Source organism: Bos taurus, chromosome 18, assembly GCF_002263795.3.
Source record: "Bos taurus isolate L1 Dominette 01449 registration number 42190680 breed Hereford chromosome 18, ARS-UCD2.0, whole genome shotgun sequence".
Lineage (NCBI taxonomy): Eukaryota > Metazoa > Chordata > Mammalia > Artiodactyla > Bovidae > Bos > Bos taurus.
The window spans coordinates 34,749,416-34,763,709 of NC_037345.1; the positions used below are offsets into that span (position 1 = coordinate 34,749,416).

General features: G+C 41.0%; 2 protein-coding genes and 1 long non-coding RNA gene across 11 annotated transcripts in view; 2 read left to right on the plus strand and 1 right to left on the minus strand.

The window, feature by feature from the left end:
- Positions 1-3,697, plus strand: part of CBFB (core-binding factor subunit beta) — a 48,583-nt gene extending 44,886 nt beyond the window's left edge. For 3 of the 6 annotated variants that reach the window (XM_005218718.5, XM_059876893.1, XM_059876892.1), the window contains one exon: positions 1,463-3,697. In XM_005218718.5, coding sequence (XP_005218775.1) covers positions 1,463-1,531 — 69 coding nt within the window. In that variant the 3' untranslated portion in view covers positions 1,532-3,697. The remainder of the gene's footprint in view (positions 1-1,462) is intronic. The other 3 variants (XR_009491169.1, XR_009491170.1, NM_001191435.1) reach the window with 2 other exon arrangements.
- On the minus strand, positions 2,597-9,446 carry LOC132342822 (uncharacterized). The gene is made up of 2 exons (XR_009491342.1): positions 9,022-9,446; positions 2,597-7,816 (listed from the first exon to the last, which is right to left on the minus strand). It is a non-coding gene; the product is annotated as an uncharacterized lncRNA (long non-coding RNA).
- PHAF1 (phagosome assembly factor 1) overlaps positions 9,268-14,294 on the plus strand; it is a 29,448-nt gene continuing 24,421 nt past the window's right edge. For 2 of the 4 annotated variants that reach the window (XM_005218433.4, NM_001105502.1), the window contains 2 exon segments: positions 9,268-9,318; positions 9,442-9,562. In XM_005218433.4, coding sequence (XP_005218490.1) covers positions 9,499-9,562 — 64 coding nt within the window. In that variant the 5' untranslated portion in view covers positions 9,268-9,318; positions 9,442-9,498. 4 annotated transcript variants of the gene reach the window in all.

Genomic DNA, 14,294 nt, shown 5'->3' on the forward strand with positions numbered 1-14,294 from the left:
TGGTAGGAATTAGTCAGTCAGATTCAGGATTTATTTAAATGTAGAGCTCTCAGAATTTGCTGTTGGATGTGAGAGAAAGACATGTTGAGGGTTTTTTGCCTAAACAGCTGGTAAAATGGAGTAGTCTCTAGCATAGGAAAACTGTTGCTGAAGGAACTAGGTTCTATAAACAGATGTTTGTGCTTGACTGACATTTGTAGTAACTAAAGAACACTTATGGAAGAAAGATGCACTGGAATTTGTGAGAGACTGAAAGTAAATATTATGTGTGGATCAAGTGGGGGGCACTTATATTAAACCTGTATATTTCATGTTGATGTTTGGTAGAAACCAAAACAATACTGTAAAGCAATTATCCTTCAATTAAAAATAAATTTTAAAAAACTGTATATTAGCAGAGAGTGTCATGTACCATATGTTCATTCTTAGATGTTCTCTGTTATTTCCCATAGTTTAAGTAGAAATGTTTATTCTAAAGTGAAACTTGGAATCCTCAATGTTTATAATTGTCAAGCCTCTTAGTTGTTTAGTATTGTTGTAAAGATACTTCCAGGTATAAACACGTGCACCAAGGACTCTCATTTTTTTTTGAGACAATACTTTATTCATAGTAATTCTGAATTTTATTTCTTGGTAAAGAGATTTTTGGTTAAAACCCAGATGGCAGAGATAGAATACAGTGGGAGATGAAATTCACTACTGTATTGTTGTTATGTGATTAATAAGCCATATATTTCTTATGACTCAGTTTCTTTATCCATAAAATGGATAAACAGTAGCACCTGTGTTATAGGTGATTGGCAGGGATTAAATTAATTCAATTAATTCATCCATGTGAATTGCCTAGAACAGTGCCCAACATATAGTTAGTGCTCGATGGATGTTAGCTTTTTAAAAAAATGTATTTATTTATATGTATATTTACTTGAAGAACAGTTAATTTACAGTGTTATATTAGTTTCAGGTATACAGCACAGTGATTCAGATATGTATATATTCTTTTCCCTTATAGGTTATTACAAAATATTGAGCATAGTTCCCTATGCTATACAGTAGATCCTTGTTGGTTATCTATTTTATATAGTAGTATGTAAAATGTCTGCTGTTATTAAAAGAGAAAATGGGAAAGTTTGCTTCTAAGACGATTGGATGGTGTGTTCAAATTAAACCTTTTAGTCCCAAAACTATAAATACAGGGTTTATTAATCTTTTATCCACAGTACATATTTTGATAATGCTCTTTTGCATATAATGAGATTTTTATTCTTGATTTTTAAGGCAACTATAGCAAAATATTTCATACATAATCTGTATTGTTCTTTTTCCTCTTAACATGTGGAAATACTGGCTGAAAATTTGTTAGTTGCAAACTTTTCTTATATGTGCTACTGTATTTTATATTTATTAGCACTTTGATTTTCAAAACACATTTTCACCCTAAATTATAATTTTGTCATTGCAGGCAAGAAGACAACAAGACCCTAGTCCTGGTTCCAGTTTAGGTGGTGGTGATGACCTCAAACTTCGCTAATTGGTGGCACAAAAGATGTGACCCCATCTTTACACATTCATTGTTTCTAGTCTGCAGAAATAATTAATTAAAAGACCAGAAACTGTGATAACTGGAGGTACTACGGTTTATTTCTCAACCTTAGGCAGTAACAAGACATCACAAACTGCCATGGTTTTGCACTATAATACCTGCATTTCTAATTAAGTATGCATGTAGCCAGTAATAATTTGAAATTTTTTTCTATGCAAGCTTATCTTGTTGGCATTATTTTAGTGAGTTGAAACTATCCACTTGTAAAACTTTTTTTTTTCCTTCATTTTAATTTAAAAGTTCATGCCATTTTTAAAAAGTCAAGAAATTAAAATTTTTACCAGAGGGTTTTCCCCCCTCCTTATCAGTTGCTCTAGTTTTTTTTTTTTTTTTTTTTTTTCAGTTTTAGATGTGTTGGTTATTCAGCTTCATTTTAGATAAACATTCTTGGCTTTTTGTTGTGTTTCCCGTTTCCTTCTGTGTTTTTATAGTTTATGGCATTTTAAAACTGCTGATGGTTTGCATTATTTACAAGCTAAAAACCTTGTAGCATAGAGCTGTCTGCCATGCCTTCTAACACAAAGTTTACAGTTGTTAAAGTTGCAGTATCCTTTTAAATGTTGATAATCAGCTCCTTTTCTTTCCTTTTTAAACATAAAAAAATTGTAATTGGAATTAACTCTAGTCTGCCCCAGATCATTTTAGATTCTCTTCTATAATCATGAGTTTGTATGGAGATATTCTCAATATCCTACTGAAATGCCTAAAGAAGTCACAGGCTGGCTTCTGTTTTATTCAGGGATTTTTTTTTTTAAGTCAATCAGAAAAGGGATACTGGAGCTTCTTCATGTATGTAACAGCATATTAAACTGGAGACAGTGATGAATCAGCTACAAAGGTAATATTGTATTAAAATCATGTTTAAGATAGCTGCTTTTATGTGTATTTTATAATGCATGCTTTTGTAAAAACAATGCTGAGTGATGAAAAATTAGTCTTAGAAAATGTACATCTATGCAGAGGGTACATTTTCTTCCATTTATTATTCTGGAGAAAAAATTCACAGGTTATATATATATGGTATTTTCCAAAAGGACTATTAATAGAACCTTTTGAGATGAATTAGTATAAGAATATTTTTAAAATAGGCTCATTGTCAAATTGATTGCAGCTTTTTTTTTTTAATACAAACTGGAAAAAAACGTAAGTTATTTGGCACCTTCTTACAAATATTTTTCATGGTTACATTCATTTAATGTTACTACATTTCTGAAGTTTTGCAAAAATGTATTTTAATGGCATTATTATAAAGAGTTTGAAAAAACTGACATGGTCAATTCAGAAAATGAACTGAAGTCTGAATAAGGTTATTGGATTATATACACTTGACTGATGAGGGAGGTGTGACTTTCAATGTATATAGGTCTTATAATTCATAAACATATCCTGTATCTCAGAATAAAAGTATGTGTTATATATTTGAAGTCATGCATGGTAAGGAGTGTGTTTAAATCATTATAAACAATATGCATCATAAAAGACCATGCTGATCTTGTGTAACTAAGTACTATGAATGAATTGGTTGGATTTTGATATTGTGCAGCTCACATGTTTACACACTCAGTGCCCTAATTTCCCTTGAGGGAATCGCCTTTTAAATGGTCCTTCCAGTGCTGTTTTAAGGTTACTTTATCACAGAGCTCCTTGGTTTTTGACTCTGCACTTAAATTTTGTTTTTTTAAAAAACATGATGATGGCACATTTTTTCTATTGCTTCTAGCTAAGGGCTTTCAGTCCACCAGTAACTAAGATCAAACGTTATTAAATGTTCATGTTACCATCCTTCTGTAAATACGGGATTGTTCTTGTCATTTAGCATTGTACTGCTTCCATCTGTCTTAATGCTGGCATTAAGATCATGAGCCCTTTTTCTCCAGTAGTGCAGGCTTTCAAAACTTTTATTATTAAGTTATTGATGCAATTTGATATTTTTCCATAATCTGTATTTAAACAAAATTACATCATTGCATCATCTTTTCTAAATTCATCTCCATTAAAACTTGCCTTAAGCTACCAGATTGCTTTTGCCACCATTAGCCATATTGTGTGTTTGTACGTTTAATTTACTTTCACAATAAACTTCTGTGTAGTGAACTTCTGGGTCTTGGTTCTTCATTAACAATAATCCAGCAGTTTCTGTTCCAGTGTTCATTATGGCACAAAAATTGATTTTGTATCTGAACTGTTCTTGCATCCTATTTACCCTTAAAAAAAAAACCCAACAGTGGCATCTAGTGGTCATTTCTGTTAATTCCAAAGAAAACCTTTATGTCGGGGTCCAGCCCCAGCAGGATCCTAGGGTACCCTCAGGAAAGACAGCGTCGGCGAGAGAGAGATGACACGGGTCTTATAATGGATTTAAACCTGATAGTCCAGGGTCGAACGATAAGAGAATAAAGGAGAAAGAATAAAGAGAAGAGAAAGAGGCTTGATCTTCTTTGATTAACACAGAAAGCCAATAAAGCTCCTGTGTTCCAAGGAGTCATCTTGAAAGAAGAACAGAGAGAGAAAAGGAGGGAAAAGGAAAAAAAGAATGACACGAGGAGACCAAGCTTCAGTGAGCGAGGCCCATAACTTTATTTTCAAAAGGAACTTTTGTACCTTGACTTGTACATAGAGGGAAATGAAAGATACAAAGTCATACAGAGTCAGCCCAAACATTACATCTGTTTTGTCTTTATCAAAACCAGGATTTTTTCTGCATACCTTTCCCATAAACAATGTTGTGTACAATATCTTCTGGCCTTGGAGGCCTGTGGACATTTTATGACCCTTTTTTGATAAAGGCTACTCAACCAGAAAACTTATTTTCCCTTGAAGTTATATTTCTAATCTATGTCAGCCTCAGCAAGTGCTAAACAGAGTTACATTTTCATGGAGCAAAGGTGCAGTGAGTTACAGCAAAGAACCAATTAGGTCAAAGGTCTGATGTGGTTAATTTCAAGGCTGTTGCTTGTTTTTTTTACATTTCAACTATGTTAACTAATGCACTCCCAGGTACACAATGGATAAGGGATATGGGCACTTGGCAGCAAGCATTGGCTCAACAATGAAACCCTTTACCAGTATTATCTATTTTAATAATTTTTCATCCCTTAAAGGACTCTGTGCTCATTAGGACTTTTAGAATGTTCTGGCTTCCCATATGCCTTTCAAGGTTGGGGAGTTGTGAACAGTCATGTGTGTTAATTGCAAGAGTATGGATAAACCTGTCAGGCAAGCTAGAAAGCCATCGGAGGGGTTTGAATTGAAACACTATCATGTCCAGGAGACTTATTAATTAGAGCCCTAAGTTGACTTTTTCCAGAGAAAGGTGGTCGGGGATAGCCCCCTGTTAATGTCAGAAGAGTTGGTGAAAGGCACAAAATAGACAGACAGACTCTGGTTTTGGGGTATATGCTCGAGCAGATCCAGGGGGTCCCTTGAGGCCTGATCTGCCTTTGCCTGTCAGGTCTCTTCCACATGACCTTTGTCATGGGTGGGATCTCCTGTGGTGGCTCCCAGCACCTTTAATGTAGATAACAGAATACTAACTTCCCAATGTATATTATAGTTTTCAAAAAATCTGCCTTGATTTACCCAGCTGGTGAGATATGACTATAGAGTAGTCACATTGGAGGGAAGGAAGAATTCCAAAGTTACACATCCAAGTAACTGCCATCTTTCAAACTATTCATTTTAGGAATAAAAATTCAGTTTGACTGTGCTGGTGTCATATCAGACATTCTTAGGACTTTTCTTGGCATTTTCCTACACCAGAAAATTAAACCATTTACTTTAGAAGCATACCTTAAGCTTGATCATAAGAAAATAATTATTCACCACCAGACTTAACTGTAAATAAATACCTTTAATGCTGAATTGACATCATGAAGCAAAATTCCAAAGAGTTAGATTCATACTGTGAGAGTTAATTTCAAAAATTGTTTTAGTTGTAGCATCACAATTTCAGTAATTACCTCTAGAAACAGGTATTTGGGGCTACCGGAAAAGAAATGCCTTACTTGATTTATGCCTCATTTGGCACTAGGGAGATTTTTCAAGCTATAAGAAGCCATTGTGTGAATTATCCATTGGTGCATAACACATTGCCCCAAAACTTAGCAGCTGACAATAAACACCATCTCAGTTCCTGTGGGTCGGAAATAGAGAAGCAGGTAGGTCCAGTGGTCTGATCCAAGGTCTCTCCTGAAGTCAGATTGTCATCCTGGGCTATGTAAGACAACTGTGGCTGAAAGATCCTCCCAAGCCCACTCGTGGTCATTGGATGAATGACCTTGCAGGCTGATGGGGTGTGGGGGATGGAGACCTCCTTCCTTGGCACATGGGTGTCTCTATCGGGCAGCTCATGACTTGGTAGCTGCCTTTCCCAGAGAGTGATCAAGGAAGCGTGCATGCCTAAGATGAAAGGCACATCTTAATAACCTCATTTGGGGCTGCCATACTCCATATGTTAAGTAACTGGGTCAGGCCCACACTGGAAGGGAGAAGTACTGAGCTTCATCTCGTGAAGGGTGGGGTGTCAGAGTCTGAACATGTTTTTAAAACCACCACAGTCATTTTGCCACATGAGTGTAAGTATTTACAAGACAACATTGGTGTTTTGATGTTGCAAACATTCTTTTAAAGTTTAAGACTGCAGTCATTTTGTGGGTGTATTTCAAGGCATGATTCTCTTGGATAGCATCAGTTCCCTTTCCTCCATCACCACCACATATATGTACACGGCATTTCAAAAATATTCAAGTAGAAAACTATAATTTGTAGAGTAGATCGTAGGTGAAAGTGGCAGTTTGGTTCGTTTAAATGTAAGATAACTCAAAAACAGTTACTGTGTTAGTTGATCCTCAACTTTTGGCTAGAATAATTTAAGCAACTTAAAGTCATTATTGGCCTTATTCAGGTTTTAGAAACATTGGGAAATATGAGAAGATAAGATACAGGCATAAATTTTTGGTTAGAGAAGATAATGTACATCCATGAGCGGTAGACGCTAAGCAAGTGTGGCTATCGAGCTTTTGAAATGTGGCTACTAAAACCAAGAAACTGAATTTACTTTCTAATTTAAAAACTGAAGCAATGTTAAATATTTTTCTGTTATAACTTTGGGGAGGACTACCTTTGAAAATCTTGTTTCCAGGTTGAAGTACACTGTAAAATACCAAATATCAAAAATCTAATACAAAAGAAATAAGGTTTAATTTACTATTTTGCCTACATATTAAAATATACACTGTTATATTGGGTTAAATAAAAGTAACTTTATCTTTTTTCCTTTTTAATGTGGCCAGTAGAAAATTTTAAATTGCGTGTATTGGCTTATAGCAACATTGTCAGTAGGCAAAGGACATCAGTTTATTTCAGTTCAGTTGCTCAGTCATGTCTGACTCTTCGCGACCCCATGAATCGCAGCACGCCAGACCTCCCTGTCCATCACCAACTCCCGGAGTTCACTCAAACTCAAGTTAATCGAGTCGGTGATGGCATCCAGCCATCTCATCCTCTGTCATCCCCTTCTCCTCCTGCCTCCAATCCCTCCCAGCATCAGGGTCTTTTCCAATGAGTCAACTCCTCCCATGAGGTGGCCAAAGTATTGGGAGTTTCAGCTTTAGCATCAGTCCTTCCAATGAACACCCAGGACTGATCTCCTTTAGAATGGACTGGTTGGATCTCCTTGCAGTCCAAGGGACTCTCAAGAGTCTTCAACACCACAGTTCAAAAGCATCAATTCTTCGGCGCTCAGCTTTCTTCACAGTCCCAACTCTCACATCCATTCATGACCACTGGAAAAACCATAGCCTTGACTAGACGGACCTTTGTTGGCAAAGTAGTCTCTGCTTTTGAATATGCTATCTAGGTTGGTCATAACTTTCCTTCCAAGGAGTAAGCGTCTTTTAATTTCATGGCTTCAATCACCATCTGCAGTGCTTTTGGAACCCCCAAAAATAAAGTCTGACACTGCTTCCACTGTTTCCCCATCTACTTCCCATGAAGTGATGGGACCAGATGCCATGATCTTAGTTTTCTGAAGGTTGAGCTTTAAGCCAACCTTATCACTCTCCTCTTTCACTTTCATCAAGAGGCTCTTTAGCTCCTCTTCACTTTCTGCCATAAGGGTGGTGTCATCTGCATATCTGAGGTTATTGATATTTCTCCCGGCAATCTTGATTCCAGCTTGTGCTTCTTTCATCGCAGCATTTCTCATCATGTACTCTGCATATAAGTTAAATAAGTAGGGTGACAATACCCTGTAAAGCAACTACAATTTTTTTTAAAAGGGAGCATCCTGTTAACACATATATATCTTAGTTAGCCACTTCTCTACTGATGGACTGGAGGGGTAAGCCTATCCTTTCTCCAGCGGATGTTCCCCACCCAGGAATTGAACAGGGGTCTCCTGCATTGCAGGTGGATTCTTTACCAACTTAGCTATCAGGGAAGCCTGGACGTCTTAATGACTCAGCTCTATTCTTCTGGCAGAGGATGTTGCAAATGGATAGCCTTCTCCATGTTTATTTTATTGTCAGTAGAAATGACCTCAAGTTTTGGTAGAATCTCCCATGTTACACTCCTACCAAACCAGTTTAAGAATTCAGCGTGTCACTCTGCTAAAAACATTCCTCCGGGGCAATATAATGGAAAGAATTTGAATTCTACTCCCTCGAACCAAAAGGCCTCCAGCCTCTCTGGGCCTCTTCCCCAACCCCACCCACTACCCCCTCGCCTGTAAAGTGAGATAGGACCAATCTTGCATCCCAGGGTGGTTGTGAGAATCCAGAGATTCCGTCCATGAAGGGTCAGCTCCAGAAGAAACCTGGTTGTCTTTCAGTATTAGAGTGCCCTAGGGCATTGGCCAGAAGCTCAGGCTGAACAAGCTGGAGGACACCCTACTCCCGACTTGTAAATGAGGAAACAGGCACAAAAAGCACCAGAGGTTTGACGAAAACCACATAGCGCTGGCGGCAAAGCCCGTGCTCCGGCAGTCTGAGCGGCTGCCAGCAGTCCGGATTGCAGCCCTCCGGCCTGTGCACAGCGGGAGGTCGGCTACTTAGCACCTCTCTAAGCTAGTTCGCTCCCCCAACTCCCCCACCCCCGTCCCACCGCAACACAAGTACTCAAACCCACTCCTCGCTTGCTTTGAGCTCGACCCAAGCCCCAGGGGCTGCAGGGAGAAGGAATCATTCCTGGACAACTAGAGGCAGCTGCGGGCAGCATCAGTCTCGGCCCCAACCGGGAGTGGTAGGGCGCTGGCGCGTCTTGAGCTTTGAGGCTCCACATCCTCCCTCCCCGCTGGGCCTCAGACGGTGCGCTCTCGGAACTCGCCTTTTGCGTTCAGTGACTGTGAGTGGGACGTACATGTAGACGGTAAACAGGTTCTGTATAGCCATATCACATGTATGTGTTGCGTGGTCACGCACCCTTTTGTGAAACGTGTTCACTGTGGTGTGCGGATGTCTGGGCGCACGGAGTGTGATGCTCCTCATTCCAACAGCTCCCGCACTTCCGGAAGGTACTCACAGGCCTTTGTGCTTTTGCGGGACTGTCGCAACCGCCTATCCGGAGTTTGCGCGGGAGTGACTCCGCCTTTGCTCCGCCCCCACGACTGAAACCCCGCCTTCGCCCCGCCTCCGCCACACTTTACGGCCTCGCACGCCACTTTTGCTGCAGACGCTCCTGGTGCTGCCGCTGCCCCAGACTGCTGCCGGTGAAGTGAGGTGAGGTGAGGTCAGGTGAGGTGTGGTGTGGGGCCAGTAGCGCTGGCGACAGGATAGAGGTGGAGAGCCGGGCCGGCGAGGGCCGGCGAGGGTGGTGAGTCACCTGCTGCTTTGTTTCTTAAGCTCCGGTCCCGTCTGAGCTGTCGCAGGGAGGCCGCCCCGGCCCGGCGAGCCGAACCAATGCTGGATCTGGAGGTGGTGCCCGAGCGCTCTCTGGGAAACGAGCAATGGGAATTCGCGCTTGGTGAGTGTGGGGTCTTCCCGCACGACCCTTCTCGCTGATCCTTACTTCTTTCCCTGCCCTTCCCACCTCTGGGCTCTGCCCCTTACTCCCCTGAGCCCGCGGCTCCTTGACTCTTCGGGACTCCAGTCACTAGATACCGGCCCCGACCTGACAGCCTGTCTCTCTGCCGGGCCTGACGCCCTTGCATTAGGCCTCGGCGGGGCCCCTCCCGGGGCAGTGCTACAATAATAATAACAATAACAATGGCTGACACGCCCCAAACATTTACCCAGGGCCTGACCCTGTTCCCCAGTGCATAATTATATCGGGTTGCCTCCGAGGAGGCCTGAGGGTCGCTAAGATTGTTATTTCTGTACCCGTTTTACAGACCAAAGAGCTAAGATGTGACTGACACCCTTAAATACCGCCCTAGTAGTTCATCTCCCTTTGCTTTTCTGGACCTTGTGTAGCCTCTCCGGAAGGAGAAACCTAGGCACCGTTCCCATCGTCACATACTGGGGAGCTGGTCAAGGGAACTGAGGAGAGTTTTTGTGTTTTAAAGCAACTTCTGACTAGCTTCCTTCTCGTTTTTAATGTGGTCGATGCGTGGTGTAATCCTAAACCCAGACTTTAGCGGAGAGAGTGAAAGGTTGAATGAAATAGGAGTTTGGGTAAAGTAACATTTGGTTTGTTAAAATGCAGGTTGGGCATTGTGGGATTTGGCCCATGTTTTCCCCTTTTCCTCAATGTCGCTACCTTTCTGTATACAAGTATTTGCATTCAGTAACCCCAGAGTGTGTTTACTTTTATGTTCCAGCACTGGGAAAAGGGGGTGGGGAGCCGGTGTTTGTGCTGTTTGTGCAGGCCTGAACTTTTGTCACACTAATTTGCGCTACTGGACTGAGTCAGCTGCTCCATTGGGCTATAGTTTATCCTTGAATCTGGAAGACTCCTGTCTATGGAGATAGGGTAGGTGACAAACTGCAGAACAAATTTGCTGGTAGGATTCTACTGGTGCTCAGTGTCTCTGAACTGAACAGCAAGCTGCCTCTGAGTTGTAGGAGCCAGTTTTATTGAGGATTTGCAGTCCCCTTCTCCCATAACTTGTATGAAACACTTCAGCTTCTTGTAAAGCACCAAGAACCTGATTGAGAGGCTAATGATATTATTGCCTCCAGGCCTATTTGTTTTGCTGATGCTGTTTGGCTTCTAGTTAGGAAAGAACCTCCCCTAAACACAGCTTCTCATCCCAGGACTTCACAGGGCAAAGTGAAAACTATGACTATAGGTTCAAACTGTGCTTGATGGTGTGACTAGGTTGTGTATCTACAACTATAGTCTCTGGGTCAAAAGTAGTGAGTATCATTTGAGATTTGCAAAAAATGAGGTGGGAGAGTAAGGTTGCTTCTATCAACTGTTGTTTTGATACTTTAACCCCTACTCCTAAGTTTGTCAGTTTCTAGGAATCAAAGATTTGGGTAGTTCTTTCAGGCTGTCTGAATACCAACCACAAATAGTGAAAAGAGCGTTTCTCTATGTTGGGCCTAGAACTGAACTTTGAGGGAAAGCTCATATAGGGAATAAGCCAGATGATCATCAGCCTTGATGATTCCTTTTTGGGTCTTGAAAGTCTGCACTTAGGGGGAATTCCTTGGTGATCTAGTTGTTAGGACTTGGCGTTTTCACTGCGATAGGCTGGAGTTCAGTCCCTGGTTGGGGAACTAAGAGGCTCCAAGCTGTGCAACATGGCCCAAAAAATCCACGTTTTTGTATTATGTCTGCCTGAGAGATGGTCATTTAACTTCCCTAAGCTTTTTATTAAAAAGTAATTTTCCCTCTTTCTCAGTCTTACCAGTCCTTACCACATTTAAGCTGAAATTTAGGCTGATAGGTAGGGATAGGCCTAAGAAGTGAATTTGTGCTTTAGAATTATATTCTTAGGCTAAAGTCACCACAACCCTGTGAGGTTACCTCTATTTTCCAGGTGAGGAACAGGCTCAGAAAGGTAGAAAGGATAAAAAGAAGCCTAGTAGGGATTTCTTGCTTCTCACTGCTCTGCCTTTCTGAGAATGGGCTCAACTTAGTCTCCAGGTTTCTTTTTAGCATCTGTGCAAATGCAGATTATCCAGTTCTTGCCTTCATCTGCCTGGCATCACAGTGAAGAGCTGCATCCAGCTTTTTGGCTGCCTTCCTGACCTTTGTACTGTTGGGAGATTAGGGAGCAACACAGAGATAAGAAAGCCTAGGCAGAGAGGAATCTTTTGCAGGTACCACCCTGGCTTGACCAATGGTGGAGTAAAGGCAGTGCAAACTTAAGTGTTTTCAGTGAGACTTACAGAATGTATTGGCGTGGAGACATAGCTCTAAATTTGTTTTTAAATTAATCTTAAAAAATAGATAGCTAATGAAGACCTGCTGTATAGCAGAGGAAATTCTCAATATTCTGTAATTACCTATATGAGAAAAAGAATTTTTAAAAGAATGGCTATAGATAGATATATAGAGAGATACATATATAACTGATTCACTTTGCTGTATAGCAGAAACCACAACATTTTATATCAACTATACGCCAATAATTTTTTTTTTTTAACTCATCGTGAAGATGCCCAAGCTGGGTAAATTTAAAGAGTGAGTGAAAAAATAAATAAATAAATAAAGAGTGAGTGGACAGTAGCCTTCTCTGAGATCACCTTGTTCCAGAGAGACTAGTGGCTTACTCTGTTGAAGGCTCATTCTGTGGACTCAGCTTACAGTCATTGAAAATTGAGTAAGAAGAAGTAGGCATATGCCCTGAAGAACTTAGTCTAGTGGAGGGGAAGGATTACAGAAATAGTTCATTTTATTATTTAAAAAATAGTTTATTTTATGGAAGAGACTTGACCTGACCTGAGAATTCAGAGGAGGATTCCTATCAATCTCTAGAAGCCAGGAGCCAGTACTATTCCTGGAGCCAGTGAGCACCAGGAAGGCCCTGTCAGAAGTCTGCTGCCAGATTTCTCATCTACACTTCCATAGACATATATCTTCCAGTCAGTTTTTTTTTTTTTTTAAGTGGGAAGATAGATGGGGGTTGGGGGGGGGTGGTGGGAGCTGCAAGTAATTTGGTATTGTAATTAGAGCATGATGTACTAGTGGGAGATCAGTTCCCCAGATTCCTTGTTTTTTAGTTACCTTCCTGGGACACTATCAGAGAGACTCTGTTCAGTGGGGGAAAGGATGTCTATTAGTAGTGTGTTGTGGGCATGGGTTTAAGAAGAAAATTTGGAGAGATGGGTAAGGAAGAGGAATCTAGAGGTTTCTGGCTTGAGTGACTGTGTAGATGTTAGAGATACTGAGATCCAGAATACAGTGGAGAGGGTAGAATGAAAAGAAAATTTAAAAGTTGCTTTTTTATCTGTCATCTTTTTATTTGCCTTTGATTTATACAGAAAACAGATTAAGATGTGAGTCAGAAACTAGGTGGTTGGGTACACGAGGGATGAGCAGAAGGGAATATTATCTGATATCGAGACCTGGGGAAGTCAGAGGAGCAGCAGGAGAGAGATACTGATGGAGACAGGATGAGAATTCTCAGAGAGGGAGGGTGGTCACAAGGGCTAGAGGATCTGGGTATTATACCTCATTGCTTTGTTTCACTCATTCAGAGGTCAGCAGATACATAGGACCACTTACTGTGGTGTTGGGCACGATAATTGAGTGCTGAGGATACAGCTGTAAGACAGAGAGCTCTATATCAGCAAGGAGACATAAAGGTGAGACTTACAGATAAATAAATGGGATGGGAGGTTTGATTAGATAAGGCAGTCAGGGAAGTGAAGTGTGAGCCAAGACCTGAAGAGTGAGAAGAGCTAGCTATGGGAAGAACATTCCAGCAGAGTCCAGAGTTAATGCAAAAGCCTAAAGTGGAAAAGAGCTTGATGTGTGCTGGGAGGCTTGGTGAGAAGTGGAAGGAATGATGGAGGTAGACAAGGTCCAAAGTATTCAGGGCTCTTGGGTGAGGGCATATTGTTTGGGTTTTATCCCCCCTGTAATGGGAAACCAATGGAGGGTTATAAGCAGGCTAATAATGAGTAAGGTGTAGGATTTGTAGAGTTTAGAAGACGGACCATATAGTCCACACCCTTTGGGTGGTTAGGTAACTCTTCAAGCTAGAACAGTTCTCTGGTTTCTTTGCCATATACACAGTTGGTTCCTTTTAGAGGCCATTTGTAGCTTTCCTTTACTAGCAGCTGTGTGACAACTGGTCATCGGTGGCTGCTTTGTCTCCTCCAGGTGGGTTACTCCTGAATGACTCAGGACCCAAGATTCCAAGGCCAGGAATTTGATGTGGTTAGGTGTGAAAGAACTCTCCCACAAGAAACTGGTTTGTGCCATGTGGTCTTCTCTTTCTCAGCACCTGAGATTATCTCTCTTGCCCACATGGTTGTTTACCATTCCCCTGGGAGAGACAGCGTAGATGCTCCTCTATTTCTGGAATGCCAACGCTGAGGAATGAATGCATCAACTTGTTCATATTCTCAACGGACATTTAAGTCTCTACTATGTTCCAGGCCTTGTGCTGGGAAGGACCTTAAGGTCTGGTTTACTCCAACTTTCTTCAAACCGTAGAATGGGCCATTGAATAAAGGGAGGATTGAATTATCGTTTAAATGTAGATGGGCCACACATTTTTTTAACCTACTACTTTCTCTGTGAGTTCTCTGCACATCTCTCCTCTAAACAGAGGTAAACTACCTTGAATGTGAGCCAC